Source organism: Megalobrama amblycephala, linkage group LG12, assembly GCF_018812025.1.
Source record: "Megalobrama amblycephala isolate DHTTF-2021 linkage group LG12, ASM1881202v1, whole genome shotgun sequence".
NCBI classification, from domain to species: Eukaryota; Metazoa; Chordata; class Actinopteri; order Cypriniformes; family Xenocyprididae; genus Megalobrama; species Megalobrama amblycephala.
Window position 1 is genome coordinate 14,559,040 of NC_063055.1, and position 16,004 is coordinate 14,575,043.

Sequence of the window (16,004 nt, forward strand, 5' to 3'; positions counted from 1 at the left end):
AGTTAACGTTATTTACTAATAAATATAATGTGCTTGGGTCACACAGCATAGTGTATGGGTATGTCACGTGATTAAGGAACGACTCAAAAACCCGAAAGACTCATAAAAAGAACTAATCAATTCTCTTTCCGGCTCAGAATGCATTGGCTTAGTGTATGGGTCTGTCACGTGATTAAGGAACGACTCAAAAACCCGAAAGACTCATAAAAAGAACTAATCAATTCTCTTTCCGGCTCAGAATGCATTGGCTTAGTGTATGGGTCTGTCACGTGATTAAGGAACGACTCAAAAACCCGAAAGACTCATAAAAAGAACTAATCAATTCTCTTTCCGGCTCAGAATGCATTGGCTTAGTGTATGGGTCTGTCACGTGATTAAGGAACGACTCAAAAACCCGAAAGACTCATAAAAAGAACTAATCAATTCTCTTTCCGGCTCAGAATGCATTGGCTTAGTGTATGGGTCTGTCACGTGATTAAGGAACGACTCAAAACCAGAAAGACTCATGAAATGAACTAATCAATTGAATCATCAGGTGAACTACTTCTAGCAGTACAGAACCTGTAGAATATTGCACATGCGCGACTGAACGAATCACCCCCCGAGACGACTCGTTCTTCCCGAGTCACATTAAAGATTCGTTCAAAATGAACGAATCGTTCAAGACCGACACATCACTAACACCGTGTCCTCTAGGCTAAAGAGGAGGGAGACCTTCCAGCGTGTTATCAGCGTTCAGTTGAAAAGCCAGCATCTCTGATGGTATGGGGGTGCATAAGTGCATACGGTTTGGGCAGCTTGCATGTTTTGGAAGGCACTATGAACGTTGAAAGGTATATAAAGGTTTCCAGACAACGTCTATTTCAGGGAAGGCCTTGTGTATTTCAGCAGGACAATGCAAAACCACATACTGCAGCTATTAAAACAGCATGGCTTTGTCGTAGAAGAGTCTGGGTGCTGAATTGGCCTGCCAGCAGTCCAGATCTTTCACCTATAGAGAACATTTGGCGCATCATTAAATGAAAAATACGTCAAAGACGACCACAAACTCTTCAGAAGCTGGAAACCTACATCAGGCAAGAATGTGACCAAATTCCAACACCAAAACTCCAGAAACTCATTACCTGGATGCCCAGACGTCTTCAAACTGTTTTGAAAAGAAGAGTAGATGCAACACCATGGTAAACATGCCCCCGTCCCAACTATTTTGAGACCTGTAGCAGGCATCACATTTGAAATGAGCTCATTTTGTGCATAAAATTGTAAAATTTCTCAGTTTAAACATTTGTTGTTATCTATGTTCTATTGTGAATAAAATATTGACTCATGTGATTTGAAAGTCTTTTAGTTTTCATTTTATTCAAATTTAAAAAATGTCCCAACTTTTCCAGAATTCAGGTTGTACAACCCAATTACATATTAGACATTTTTATAATGGCTGTCAATAGGCAATGGCAAACTATTATGATTATTTATTATCTTAGCTGTCAATAGGCAATGATTAATTATTACCGACTGATAAAACAGCTAAATAACAAATTAAATACTTTCACACTGACTCTGCTGTTTCAACCCAATTACATATTAGACATTTTTATGGATGTCGATAGGTAATAATTATTTCAAATTAATTATTGACAGCAATAAATATGTAAATAATAAATTTAATTAATTAATTAAATACTAAATAATAATTTTAACATTGTTCATCACATTTAATTCATCTGAACCTCTCCTGGGAAACCCTCCGTTCTACATAGAACACCAAAAAACTGGTGGGTGTCACTGAACAATGTTATGATCAATGATGTGCTGAGACTACTGGGAAATTGAAGGTGATTTTTCACTTAGACACAATTAAAGCAATAAAATCAAGAGGCGGCTAGTGAAATTTGGCTTTTATAACACCCACTCAAGAAAAGTTTATAATCAGACGGAATATATTGCTTTTGGATCTTGCAATGAAATGCTTTGAATCATGTCTTATTAACCGTATTAACAGTCAGGGGGAAACATCTTTCTTTCTCTACTTTCAGTCTGTGTGGAGGCCCAGGAGGATGCAGAATATAACACTCAAACATTTCAGATGCAGTTCAAAGAGAAACCTGCTCCAGAGGAATCCCATTCCTACATCTGCTCATCGGTTTATAATGAGGGCGAGAGAGAGAGAAATATCACTGTGGAATAATTCTCTAATTTACTGCGTCCCTCTATGGATCTAAACTGCAGTCGCGGGTCATGCTCCCTGTGAGATATTTGGAGTGCTAGAGGATTAGCCAGACATTTTGCTCAACTTCCAATCCCTTCTCCTCTGTGAAACCCACCACAGTTCATTACTATTGTTCATAAAGTCTGTCTTTACCCACCCCTGAAAGCAGCTCAGAACAAAAATCCAAAAAGAGACGAGTCGGAAAACTTGTGAAAAGGCTCAAATGCTTCTGCTTCAAGGTCTCATTTATGACCTGGTTTGGCATGAAGCGATTCTGAAGCTAATCAAGGGAATGTCCTGAGAAACAGGGAGCGCTCTTTAGTGAGGCTTCTAGAGTTCCTTCTGCTGTCTCCATGGCAACACACATTCTCTCATTACAGATGAGCAGTCATCAAATGCCATTTGATTGTTTTATAACTGTAGTGAACATCAAGCACATTAAAGGCTTTTCTCTCTATTCTCATTCTAACGATAAACTGAGAGGTAGCATTGTGAGTAATCCTACCTGTGCCTGTGTCCGTGGAGAACACCACACCAGGGATGCGGTCATGTCCAGATACTAGAATGTTTGGTGGGAGGAGGTGCATGATGGGAGTGAGAGCTGGGTGTGGCTGTATGGAGTAGAGCAGCTGAGAGCCCTCCATCACTGATAATACAGCATTCACTACAGAAAGAGAAAGAAAGTGTCATTATTACTGTTGAACTTCATAGGAAGATGCCACAATTCTAGATTTTCACATTTTCTTAGAGTGTAAAACTCACCACCACAATGCAAAGGAGTTGCTAAGTGGTTCATAAGGTGTTCTGAGTGTTGCTATTCTTGGTGGTTGCTAGGTGTTACTTGCTGCAATAGATACAGTCAGAATAACACATAGAATAAGGAAAAAAATCCCTGTTACCATAAGCCGTGTTTCCGAACTTTCCCCAGGAACTAGGAACTTTGGGGTGGCACTTAGTGTGTTTCAACCACAGGAACCAGAGTCTAAATTAAGTTCCAGGTAAAAAAAAAATCCCGCTCAGAAAGTATGCGAGGTAGTACTTTTTTTAAGTTCCGGAACTTTCGGGGGTGGGACTTGGGTGCTGAACATGCTGATTGGTTGAGTTCATGCAGCATTTTGTTTCAACCATCGTTTTTAAAAGTCTGTTGTGGTGCGTGCAGTAAGAGTTATTTGCTATTCGAATCAACAATGGAGTTTAAAAAATACGGCCATTGGACCGACGAAGTTCAGGCTTTATTAAGCTTATATGTGGAGGACGAAATCCTGTGGGAACTGGAAAGTCATGCCCAGTCCTACGTCACTAGACTATCTTCACGGTACTTTAGACCGCTATGGAAACACAGCTAGCAATAGGTCTGGGGGGGAAAAAAGTTGCTGGGAAAAATTTGTTTCTGGGACAAATTGGTCCGGGTAATTTCGGTGGAAACGCGGCTATAACTATTCATTCCAATGAGAAATATTAGCCATAAAAAAAATTTAAAAAAATTAAAAATCATACACAAATAATAAAACAGTTTATTTAAAATAGAAATATATACTTTACCATTTTAAGGTTTGGGGGTGGTAAGATTTTTTTATTTATTTTTTTAACAAAGATACAGTAATATTGTGAAATATTAAAATTTAAAATAACTGTTTTATGTTTTAACTAGTGCTACGGAAGAGGATTAGGGCCAAGCAATAATAAAAAAATAAAACCATCTCGAGATTAAAGTTGTTAAATTACGAGAAAAAACTCGTTAAATTTCGAGAAAAAAGTCGAGATAAAATGTTAAGAATAAAGTCATTAAATTACGAGAAAAAAGTTGTTAAATGACGAGAACAAATTCGTTAAATTATGAGAAAAATGTCATTAAATTTCGAGAAAAAAGTCGAGTTAAAATGTTGAGAATAAACTCATTAAATTATGAGAATAAAGTCATTAAATTACGAGAAAAAAGTCGTTAAATTATGAGAACAAATTCGTAATTTAACGAATTTGTTCTCGTAATTTAATGACTTTTTTCTCATAACTTAATGACTTTATTCTCAACATTTTTTTTCTCCTTTTTTCTCGAAATTTAACGAGTTTTTATTCGTAATTTAACGAGTTTATTCTCAACATTTTATCTCGACTTTTTTCTCGAAATTTAACAAGTTTTTTCTCGTAATTTAACGAGTTTATTCTCAACATTTTATTTAGACTTTTTTCTTGAAATTTAACGAGTTTTTTCTCTAAATTTAACAACTTTAATCTCGAGATGGTTTTATTTTTTTATTATTGCTTGGCCCTAATCCTCTTCCGTAAGTGCTGTCAACGTTAAAGCATGCAAATAATTTTTTTCCAGTTTAACGCATTAAAAATATTAACGCAATTAACGTAGAATCCATTTTTTCCTGTCATCCTTTGTCCAGCATTACAATATATGATCACGCTCTTATTCATGCAAATGCTTTTAAACCATTTCAGCGCTGTCTGTGAACACACTGTCTGTGAATGTCCTGTCTCACACACGACGCACAGAAAGACACGTGCCAGTATCGTGCACATGGAAGGCGCGCCAGAATCGAGGTCTCTGTCACGCTTGAATGAACAATAATACACACAATAATGACAAAAATGTCATGTGTGTCAATGTCAAATGTCAATGTCAAAAAAATGTTTTGTTGAGTATCCTCATAAGAGCAGCCTTGAATGAGTTAAATAAAGTCTTAAACGAAAGAAAAGAGCTGTGAGAAAGTGGGACTCGTGTGAGATCCACATCATGTGTGGCGGCTCTTAAAGGGACAGCAACCATTGTAGATAACGAAAGAACAAATGTAACAGAGAAAATTAATCACTGCTCTTGACTAAAAAACCTTTGTAGCTTTAATGATTAATCTATATTTAGGCTATGAATTATGCAGTGCAGACCGTTTGGATTGAACTTTATTCAATTTCTGTATTTTTCCTAAATATGACATTTATTATGTGTTTATGTGATGACTGTTCTAAGTTCTAAGTTTACTTAAATTAAAAGTTGTTATATTCTTGAAGCCTAATAAATGTAAAAAAAAAAAAAAAAAAATGATATAGCTTTCAATTACACTGTAATGTCGAACAGCTATAATTCATGTTTAAAATTGGGGAAAAAAAATTAATTTCATCGAGACATCAGTAGCTGTAGGCTATTAGTATCAGTGATACTGGCCTTCATTCATAAAAAGATGCCATTAAACAAGTATTTAAAATATACTGTCTTTATGTTGTTTCTTTATGTTGTTTTAATTTGGAGATTAAAGGTACAATTTGTAAGATATTCACAGTAAAATATCCAAAAACCACTAGGCTAGTGTTATATATTTTGTCCAGCTGATTACTAACAATATCTCTTATGTTTTCAACTACTTGTAAATCATGAGAAAATTTCCATTCTAAACAGTGACACGGGGCAGTGCAGTCACCTGTCAATGACGTCAGTTACCCTTTGTTACCGTCTTTACTGACGTAGAAACCACATGACAACAGTGTCGTGGACAAATGCGGAAGTAGTGTCTAGCGTCCAGCAAACCACTAGCTTGTTCCAAGCAGTTCCTTATTTACTTCTTGCACGTTTTATGGTGGATTGTGTTACTTATTTATGGAACATAAATAAGTAACACAATCCACCTTGACAGGTGGATAAATCACCTCGACAGGTGTACTGTTTACCATCTGCCACTGGTTCTGTCGACAAGGACAGCTCCAGTAAAGCGTACGGGCCAACCAAACGACCCAAGAAGGGTTTGGGAGAAAGAGGAGAGAAAGAGCGAGGATCAATAACGGTGTTGCATTTTCTAGATGGAGAGAGCTTTCGCGACAAACTTCACCTAGAAAGAGATGCCAATCTTGCTTGTGTTTTGCTCGACAGGTGAGTTGTTTTGATTCGTATCTTTACAGAAAACGTACGCCATTATAACGATCAACGAGATTAGTATTATGGGGCATACACACCAAACGCGGGGCATCGCGTCTCTAGACCCGCACGAGGACGCGTCTGATCTATAGTCTGATCGCGTCTTTGCATTGACTTTGTATGTAATCTACTCGCGCAAATCGTTGAACTCGCGTTTGCTATGTATGCCCAATTATTGTGTTTGAATGTACACGAGTGTATATATTTGTTGAACAAGTGGTAATCGTTTTCATATCATCTGACTAAACAGTAATCAATTAATTTGATAATATACTGTCAAACTACATTTGCTGTATTGTATTGCAATATAGCATGACGCAATATGTAATGGTGGCATGTGAAAATTGTCTTGTCAGACACTTACGAAATCCAGTATTGGATAGATTTTGTTAGTTACTGTAGCAGCTACAGTGTAGTTATCATAATTTTACATCATAACCTCACAATAAATATTGTGCTGTCAATACATATGATACATATGGTAAAGCGGAAGCAGAGCCGGCGATTGTGGCATAATAAAAGTTCCGCTGCTCGTGAGGCGTGTGTTGCGCAATTGCTCCAGCGGCCTCGTTCAGCTCCCACAACACTCGGTCCTGCTCTGCTTCATACTACAGTAACGTTAATAATCGCATCCATTAACATGTTTTCTTCCCAAGTCCTATTGCACTGTCTGTTGAGGTGGAGACCACATGTCCCAAGATTCCACACTCAAACTTGCCGTCATCAAGCTACGCCTTTGTTTTGAATAGGCCTCTAGCGACCTCTAGCGGACAAAATTATTACATACTGCACCTTTAAAGGTGCTAAAGAGGATGTTTTGTTTTATACATTTTTGCAATATTACTTGAAACTGTCTTTATTAACTGATAAAAGACTATTTATTAGGTGCACTGAAAGGAATAATATTAATATACATCATCTGTGCACGAGGTAGGGCCTTAAAAACATCAGCCAATCGTTTACGCGATGATCGATGATTGGCCCTCTGGCTTGTCAATCACTGCCGTCACGTTCCTTGTGAGAGACGTGCGCGGCTGCGCTCTCCAGTAACTTTCCACACTCTACAGGCGCCGCATGCAATGTTTTTGTCAGGAGACAGGAGTAACAACTGCAGATTATGAGTTACATGCGGTGAGTCCGACATAATAAATCCACTAACACGACACAGCGAATGCCGGTGGTAAACACTCGTGTTCCAATACTCGTGCATGAGTTTTGGGAGGCGTTCCCTCGAAATTCTTATGCATGCGCTCATTTCAAAAACTCAGTAACAGTCTTTGGTTTCTAAGTCGACGAAAAGATCCTCTATAGCACCTTTAACTGTGAAATGATTACATTTTAAAATATATTAAAAACGCATAAAAACGTAAGTGTTTTTAATCACAATTAATCACAGAAAAATTGTGTTATTAATTGGGCTAATTTTTTTAATCGATTGACAGCACTAGTTTTAACATATTTCAAAATATAATTAATTCCTATGATAGGAAAGCGGAATTTTTCAGCAGTCATTATTCCAGTCTTCAGTGTCATATGTTCCTCCACAAATCATTATAATATACTGATTTGGTGCTAAAACTATTATCAATATTGAAAACAGCTGTTTTGCTTTCCATTTAAGATTCTTTGATAAACAGAAAATTCAAAACAACTGCATTTATTTGAAAGATTGTTTTACTGTCTTTTGTCACATTTAATAAATGTAATGCACCCTTGCAAAATAAAGCAATCAATTTATTTACAAAAGAAAATAAAAATTTACTAAGCCCAAGTGTTCAAAATATTCCGAAAAACGAATTTGCAATATATAGTAGTAAGACTAGTAATAAATATTCATGTTAGAAATGTAGGTATTAATATTGTGTACTATGTGTAGATTTTCTCAATTCAGTCATCATTGGCAGGTGTGCTGAAAAGTTAAGTTTGGATTCTGATTTCATACTAGAACCCATACTATAACCTATATGCCTTCAGTCCCTACTTCACTGTTAGTTTATGGGATTTTATTTCCCAGTTTATCATCCTCTTTTCAGCTAATTATAAGTCTAAAAAGTAACAGCACATCTCTCCTAAACAAGCCACACGATTTGAGGTATTGTTTATGACTGTAGCTCAAACGATGCGGGACAAATTACACACTTAAGTTAACATCTAAAGTATGAGCAATAATAATAGTGATGCTTGTCTAAGCAAGCACCACTAAAATCTATAAACGGATCAAAAGCGGGATACTGTCAAACCCCACAGCACAGAAAAATCTAGATTTATATGAACCCAAGGTTTACACATCATTGTTAAACCACTGTGTCCTATACTAAGAAAAACATCCCTGTCAAATCTGTGCTGTTGACTGCACCCAATGAAACTCTCACCATCATAAAAGATTACTAAATACGAAAAGATATTTTTCTTGAACTGGGACAACATGCAAGGGCACAAGCGGAGAGTTTCATTTCATGCTAGAGTCAACAGCTATATAGTATGCTAGCAATCTGCACTTTAATTTAATTTCACCACATTTTTGCCCACTCTACATGATTTCGAGAATACTTTCACTGTCAGACACTTTCACAGCAAAGGAAAAATATCCACATGGACTCCATTTGAATCGATAAATCTTATTTACTTTTAAAACAGGCACTTTATGTCTTATGTTCTCAGGAAAAGCAACACCAAGGAGTGAAGGTAACACTTGGACATTGGAAATCTCACAAAAGCAGCATATGTAAGAACTTATATAAGGCTTTTAGATTAGAGCCGTGTCTACAAGGCCAAAGAAAAGTTTTCCATAGCGCAACTGGACAGGGATCCATAAGAGTCTTTGTTGTGTGCATCTGTGTGAAAGAAAGAGCAGGCTGGTGTGAAAACACTGAAAGACAGGCCCATTCAAGCCAGTCTGCGTCATTACATTTCAGCAGAGCTCTCCATTTTTCATTAGGCCATTTATCCCAGACACGGATACGCGAGCGCACACATTCCGCTCCATTACTTCGAAGCCGTATTACACAGAACCGTGCATCACTGCCGCTCAATCGGAAAAAACACCAGCCGGTTCTGAATGGAACGAACACGTGTGCGCACACCTACCTGAATTGAGGAAATGGATGTCGGTGACACCTGCATACACCTCGTGCCAGATGACACCACACATATTTTCATTCACATACCAAACGAGCAAGACAAGATGGAATCTTACTACTTATCTATTATTATCCACTGATTTTGGGGGAGGCAATCTGTGCAATGGATTTAAAATGTACCAGACAAACTCCAAAAAGAAAAGAGAAAAAAAGATTTCCTTCTAAAGGCCCACACACATTCTGGAACGATGCCATTGCCCGAGAGCAAGCACAGTCACTTTATCAGACAAACTCATTGTAATTGGTCACAATCGCACTTTGCTTACTCTGTGCCGCTGTGCAAATCACTGAGCTGCAGTATGTCATTCTGTTCACTCTTAATACCGGCTCTGAATGGAGCTTGCCTAATGGTTAAGGATCAGGGCTTTTAAAGGAAAGGTCACAGGTTCAATCACAAGTAGGGTGACAAAATTGCTGAGATTACTTATCTAATGGAGCAATCTGTACAATTAGAGTACAACAAATTGGATTAAAAAAACATCCACTTAGTAGCAAATAAACATGCTGTTCTAATGATTACATATTACCAGGCCCAGAAAGAATCAGCACAATTTTTCTGTTCTCTACACTGATTTTGGTGGACAATCTGCAGAATGGAATAGTGTGTGGTGGAAGTACCAATCCTGAGGAAATATGTGCACAGATTTTGTGTGGGCCTGCATATTTCTTGTCTGTGTAGCAAAGTTCATCATTTTCTGCTTTATTATACAGCACTATGCATTTTAAATGTTGATCTTCTTTGTGTTTGTATTGTTCTGTTTCACTGTATCTGTAAAAATGAGAGACCTGCTGTAATATTACTGCAATTACACTACCGTTCAAAAGTTTGGGGTCGGTAAGTTTTTGAAAGAAGTCTCTTATGCTCACCAAGGTTGATAAAAAAAACAGTAATATTGTGAAATATTATTGGAATCTATTTCATATATTTTAAAATGTCAGTTATGTCATTTGATGAATAGAAAGTCCAAAAGAACAACATTTACTTGAAATAGAAATCTTATGGAATATTATAAATGTCTGATTAATCTAAAAAGCATTTGTTTCTTTAAAATTTATATATCTGAATGGTAGTGTGCATATTTTTGTGTTTTATTTTCAAGCTGCAGTCCGTAAGTTTTGCCTCTTTGTCGCCATCTCTGTTCAAAACCTGCAATTGCAGTTATTTGCAGAATTATAATCTTTAAGTGGGTTGTGCCTCGGCACGGCTCCTCAGCGCGCATGAATCTAATGTTTTGAGAAGAATGTGTGGCTGTCAGTCACCGCACCGGCGGATACTGTACTTCCGAATCACAGATTTTAGTCTTGGAAGTATGACCAAAATACGAATTTTCAATGGAGAATGTCATCTGAACAAGTAAGTAACAAATCTGCCACATTTGTTTTGACCAACTGAGAAAAAAAAAAAAAAAACATTACAATAAATCGCACTACCATGGTGATTAAATCTATCGATCGCTCATTTCACATCAAACCGTGCAAATTATTATTATTGTTATACTTTGTTCTTAAATTGTTAATGTTAAAAACAAAAGCATTGCGTGACTACGTGTATTTAGTGTGTATTAGCATTACCTGTAGATTCATTTTCATGTTCATTTTCTGTACAGTCTAATCTCTAACGTTAATTTGTCATACCATAGAATCTGCCATCCAAACGATAAGTTTAAGTATTCCAGCTGCTGTGAGAAAAGGCTATAAATGATCTGCCACCGGCAGCATCCTCATATGCCATATAGCCTACTAGCTGGGACTCCTTCTTCATGTAAACAGACGTGACATAATGATGCAAAGAAGAACGGCGACATGCTCAAATTTTCCACGGAAACCCACCAGCACCACCCGAATTAGAAAACATTGTTACAAGCTTACCGTTGTGAATCGGGTAAGGAGATAGTTTTGAACACTGGCTGGTTATGTATTTGCTCAAAAATTTATTCAGGATCATTTTTAACCAAAAAAAAGTTATGGACAACAGCTTTAATAACATAAAAAGCAGAGAAAATAAAGATTTTTTCGGGGGAGAAATGCAATCAGGACACACTGTAGTTTAGATTCAAACTTGCATCTCCGATAGGCTCAACAAGTGTGAAGCATACAAACCACAAGGCCACGGCTCCAAAAACAGCGCTATAATTATTAACATTAAAATAGCAGTTAGTGTACCAGAATCTTTAGCTCTATGTCCACCAACTTTGTTGCTGATTCCCAGTGAATACTTCATAATTAAACAATTCATTTTACATGACCTGTTTTTCTTTGGCCTTTCGAGGTTATTATGCATTTCTTTCACGGGTGAAGGAACAGCAGATGTAACAACATTAACATGGCTTTGCATCTTTTTGTGTGTATTCTGAAGGAGTGACTAAGCTACTGTGCTTGTCAAAACCAGCCATCTACAAACACTGAAGTGTGTCAAAATAGGCATTCTAATCTTCTGAGATGAAAAACTGCTCATTCATTCTCACAGCTCTCCCTCGCTCTCTTCTACACACACACACACACACACACACACAAAGACATGCGCCCAGACAAACACATCAAATAAAGCACAGATTTCAATGTGCCAGCATTATTAGGCTTTGCCAGTGCTGTTTTCATGTCCTCTATGCCAGTAGTTCTCAACTTGTCGGTTGTGATCCAAAAATGTTCCACTGCAAAAAGCAAGAGTATAAATCAATGCTAAATGCAGAAAAAAAAAAGAAAAAGAAAAAAAAGGGTAACCAACAATGTAAATAATTGAAAAATAAATATAGCAAAATAAATCAGCTTATCTCCGATTTTTAAAAAAGAAGAAAAAAATATTTGCCATGTCTTTTGTTTGTGACATCAAAGGCCGTGCATCCAATCAAAACCTGTCAAATAGTAGAAACGTCAAATTAGGGAAACATGGGTGAACTCATCCTAGAAAAACATAAGAAAATATCTTGAATTCTCCCATGGTTCTTCCTAATCTATCTAAACATCTGTTAAAGGTCCCGTTCTTCGTGATCCCATGTTTCAAACTTTAGTCAGTGTGTAATGTTGTTGTTAGAGTATAAATAAAATCTGTAAAATGTTAAAGCTCAAAGTTCAATGCCAAGCGAGATATTTTATTTAACAGAAGTTGCCTACATCGAACGGCCAGTTTGGACTACATCCCTCTACTTCCTTCTTTAATGACGTCACTGAAACAGTTTTTTGACTAACCTCCGCCCACAGGAATACACAAGAGTTGCATTTGTAGAGTGTGTTTGTCGCCATGTCGTCGAAACGCTGTTATTTTCATCCCGCAGTCCAATCACCGGGTCTGATTCCGGCTCAAATTGATAGGGTAAAATTAAAGACATGTTTACAATAACACTGAGCGCATTCATCTCCACGTTATGGTAAGAGGCATGACCTTTCCGGGCAAGATGCGCTAAACTGCTGTCGAATCACAACACAGGAACCGCTGGCACAATCAGAACTCGTTACGTATTTCTGAAGGAGGGACTTCATAGAACAAGGAAGTCATCAGCCCGTTTTTATGACAGTGGAAACAGCGGTATACAGTTAAGTAAATTATGTGAAAAATACTGGTTTTTTTACACGCGAAACATGAACACATGTTATATTGCACACTATAAACACAATCAAAGCTTCAAAAAACCACGAAAAACGGGACCTTTAAGGTTTTTTTTCCCCGAGTCACTGTGGTTCATTTGGCTTGTTCACTATTCTTTTAAATAAATCTGTATTGAGAAAAGTCTAACTGAACTAAACTAAACTGAATGACATTGATTTGAACAGAACCAAATGAACTTGAATTCATTTTAATTAATGAAAATGAATTAAAGTGAACTGAAGTAAACTTTAATCAAAATAAAATTATTTGAATCAAATTTGAATTGAACAAAGTTTATTCAAAATGAACTAAAATGAGTTAAATTGGTTCGAAATCCAGTTTATCAAGTTTAGTTTGAATCAAGTTTTAAAGAATGAATCAAATGGAAATGGATTAAACAACCTAAATCGAAAACTGGTTTGAATTCATTTGAATTACAAACTAAACTGATTTAAATGGAACTGAACTGGTATTGTGTCAGGTCGTCACATGATCCTGAACAAAAACCAGTTAAGCACTGCTCTAGGCCTCGTCCTCCCACTTTGCCGTAGTTTATCCACCATCCAGACGGTGGCTTCAGTGGCATTAATGAAACAATAGCTGAATGTGTGTGTGCTGATGTATAAGTCATGTGAGAGAATATTTGCACCTATGTTTGTGTGTTTGACAGCAAGTTTGTGTGTGATCTGAGAGGCCCGAGGTGGCTCTCAGAGAGACAGCAGGACATCTCCTCCCTCCAGCATGGAGAGGCATAATTGAGACAGAATGGCAGGTAGCACAGAGACACACGGCTTGAAGGAGAGGATGGATTCAGAGAGAATTTTAGATCAGCGTTGCTCCCTCTCCACTCTAACAGCTGGACACCCTGCAGATACACTACATACATGAGTCACTCTCACATGGTGCTCTCAGTATCCAGATTAACACATCTACAAAGCAAGCAGTATGCTCTTGCTATAAAAAAAAAATTTGCTTCGTTTAGGTTAAGTATATTCATTTATTGTATTGTTTATGCAATATTTAACATAATTGTGTAACAATCATGCATTTCTTTCCTTTTTTTGTGTGTGTTCAGTACTACCTGCTGCTGTCATCTTCCAAAAAGAAGACACTTGAAGGCTTTAAATCCACAAAGCCTTCAAGTGTGCTTTGTGGATTTAAGTGCTCTCAATCCACAGTGAATGAATGAAAAAGAAAGTGTATTCTTCTCAAAACTACAGACAGAAAATTAATGTATATACAGTACGTGGTATAAACAACCATTTAAATAACAGCAAAAAAGTGGAACATATTGATAAGCTATAACAAAATAATAAGAACCTAAATAGAGGAAAGCACATAAACACTTACAAGGTCAAAAATACATCTTCCTGGATAAGAAAAATCTGCCAAACACAACAGCAAAAAAGGGCCAACATTAAAGAACATTCAGCAATTAAGACTACTTTTTGAAATCTTTTTCAAGAATCTCTTCAATTATTTATAGGCGAGTCTCAACTATTTTCTTTAATTTGCACATTCAAGACTTTCCTTCAACAGAAGCAGCCTGTTCACCTTTCAGTGTCAGGAAAGATCAGAAAACAAGATCTGAAACGGTCATGATGGAGATTGTTTACTTAGAACAGCACTGCAAGAAATAGTCCTAATTCAATTTTCTTTCAAGTGGAAACAAATCTAAATGGAAAAAGTCAAGGCAAACTGACAGATTAAATATTGAAAGCATTTGAAAAACGAGGCAAATGTACACACATGCAAATAGTTTCTCATCACTAGCGTCAGAAACCATAAAGTGCTATTTATCAACTATTTATTACTAAGCTCTTGCTGTTGTCTCTAGCTCAGTTTGACTCCTTTGAGACCATGAGTTGAATATGTTATCTAGTGTCAAATTTCACTACATGCGCTTTCCCAGAAATCGGGCCAGTTCAGTCAAGCCTTCAAATACCTGCTGTGCTGCTGGGGTAATCACATCAATGAAACATCTATCTACTGTACCGAACTAAACAACTCATGGAGAACTGCCTAGAACAAAACTGAGAATGATCTCATGTTTTAAAACCCACATTCATACTGACTGATCACTTCAGCTTTAAAAGTCAACATGAAACAATTCACAACCCATTTCACTTCAGCAACGTGATGCATGTAGGTGTGACACCGGTTATTCAATAAGAAAAATTAGGGAAGGACTTAACTGGATCGTGACAATAGGGCATTACATATGAGAACGGAGTCACACTTGAATTCCTCCTTAAACTCCTCTGGTACACATTTTTGAGGAGTCTTTCTGACTGGAATATGGAGACTGTAGGTTTGGCTTGCTCTCAAGAACATCTTAATGTATCACAATGGTATTGTGATACATTTTTTTTCCAAATATATTGGGAATTACTTTTATTGCCATTCATTTCAATGCATCAACATTAACAGGCATTGAATTAAGAAACTAATTAGGGTCAATTCTAATTTCATGTTTACAAACTTTGAGTGAATCCACTATTCATTTAGCAGAATTGAGTTGCAAACAATGTGGACTATAAACTACTAAGAGTGGTTGCACTCACACTGCAAGGGGTCTTTCAGCGTTGGGTGCAGGAGGGCTCTGGGGGTCCCATTGAACAGACTCAACCTAAAAAAGAAATGGTGGTTAAAATAAATGTAAAATAAAAATAAGTCAAAATATTTGGAAATGTATACATGTTGTTATGAGGTTATGGATCAAATATACAGTGGGTATGGAAAGTATTCAGACCCCCTTAAATTTTTCACTCTTTGTTATATTGCAGCCATTTGCTAAAATCATTTAAGTTCATTTTTTTTCTCATTAATGTACACACAGCACCCCATATTGACAGAAAAACACAGAATTGTTGACATTTTTGCAGATTTATTAAAAAAGAAAAACTGAAATATCACATGGTCCTAAGTATTCAGACCCTTTGCTCAGTATTTAGTAGAAGCACCCTTTTGATCTAATGCAGCCATGAGTCTTTTTGGGAAAGATGCAACAAGTTTTTCACACCTGGATTTGGGGATCCTCTGCCATTCCTCCTTGCAGATCCTCTCCAGTTCTGTCAGGTTGGATGGTAAACGTTGGTGGACAGCCATTTTTAGGTCTCTCCAGAGATGCTCAATTGGGTTTAAGTCAGGGCTCTGGCT

General features: G+C 37.0%; 1 protein-coding gene across 1 annotated transcript in view; it reads right to left on the minus strand.

Annotated features, from left to right (window-relative positions):
- Nucleotides 1-16,004, minus strand: part of LOC125279389 (nephrocystin-4-like) — a 192,306-nt gene that overhangs the window by 138,681 nt on the left and 37,621 nt on the right. Inside the window, 2 exon segments of the mRNA XM_048209024.1 lie at nucleotides 2,715-2,873; nucleotides 15,410-15,474. Of these exon segments, the coding sequence (XP_048064981.1) occupies nucleotides 2,715-2,873; nucleotides 15,410-15,474 (224 nt within the window).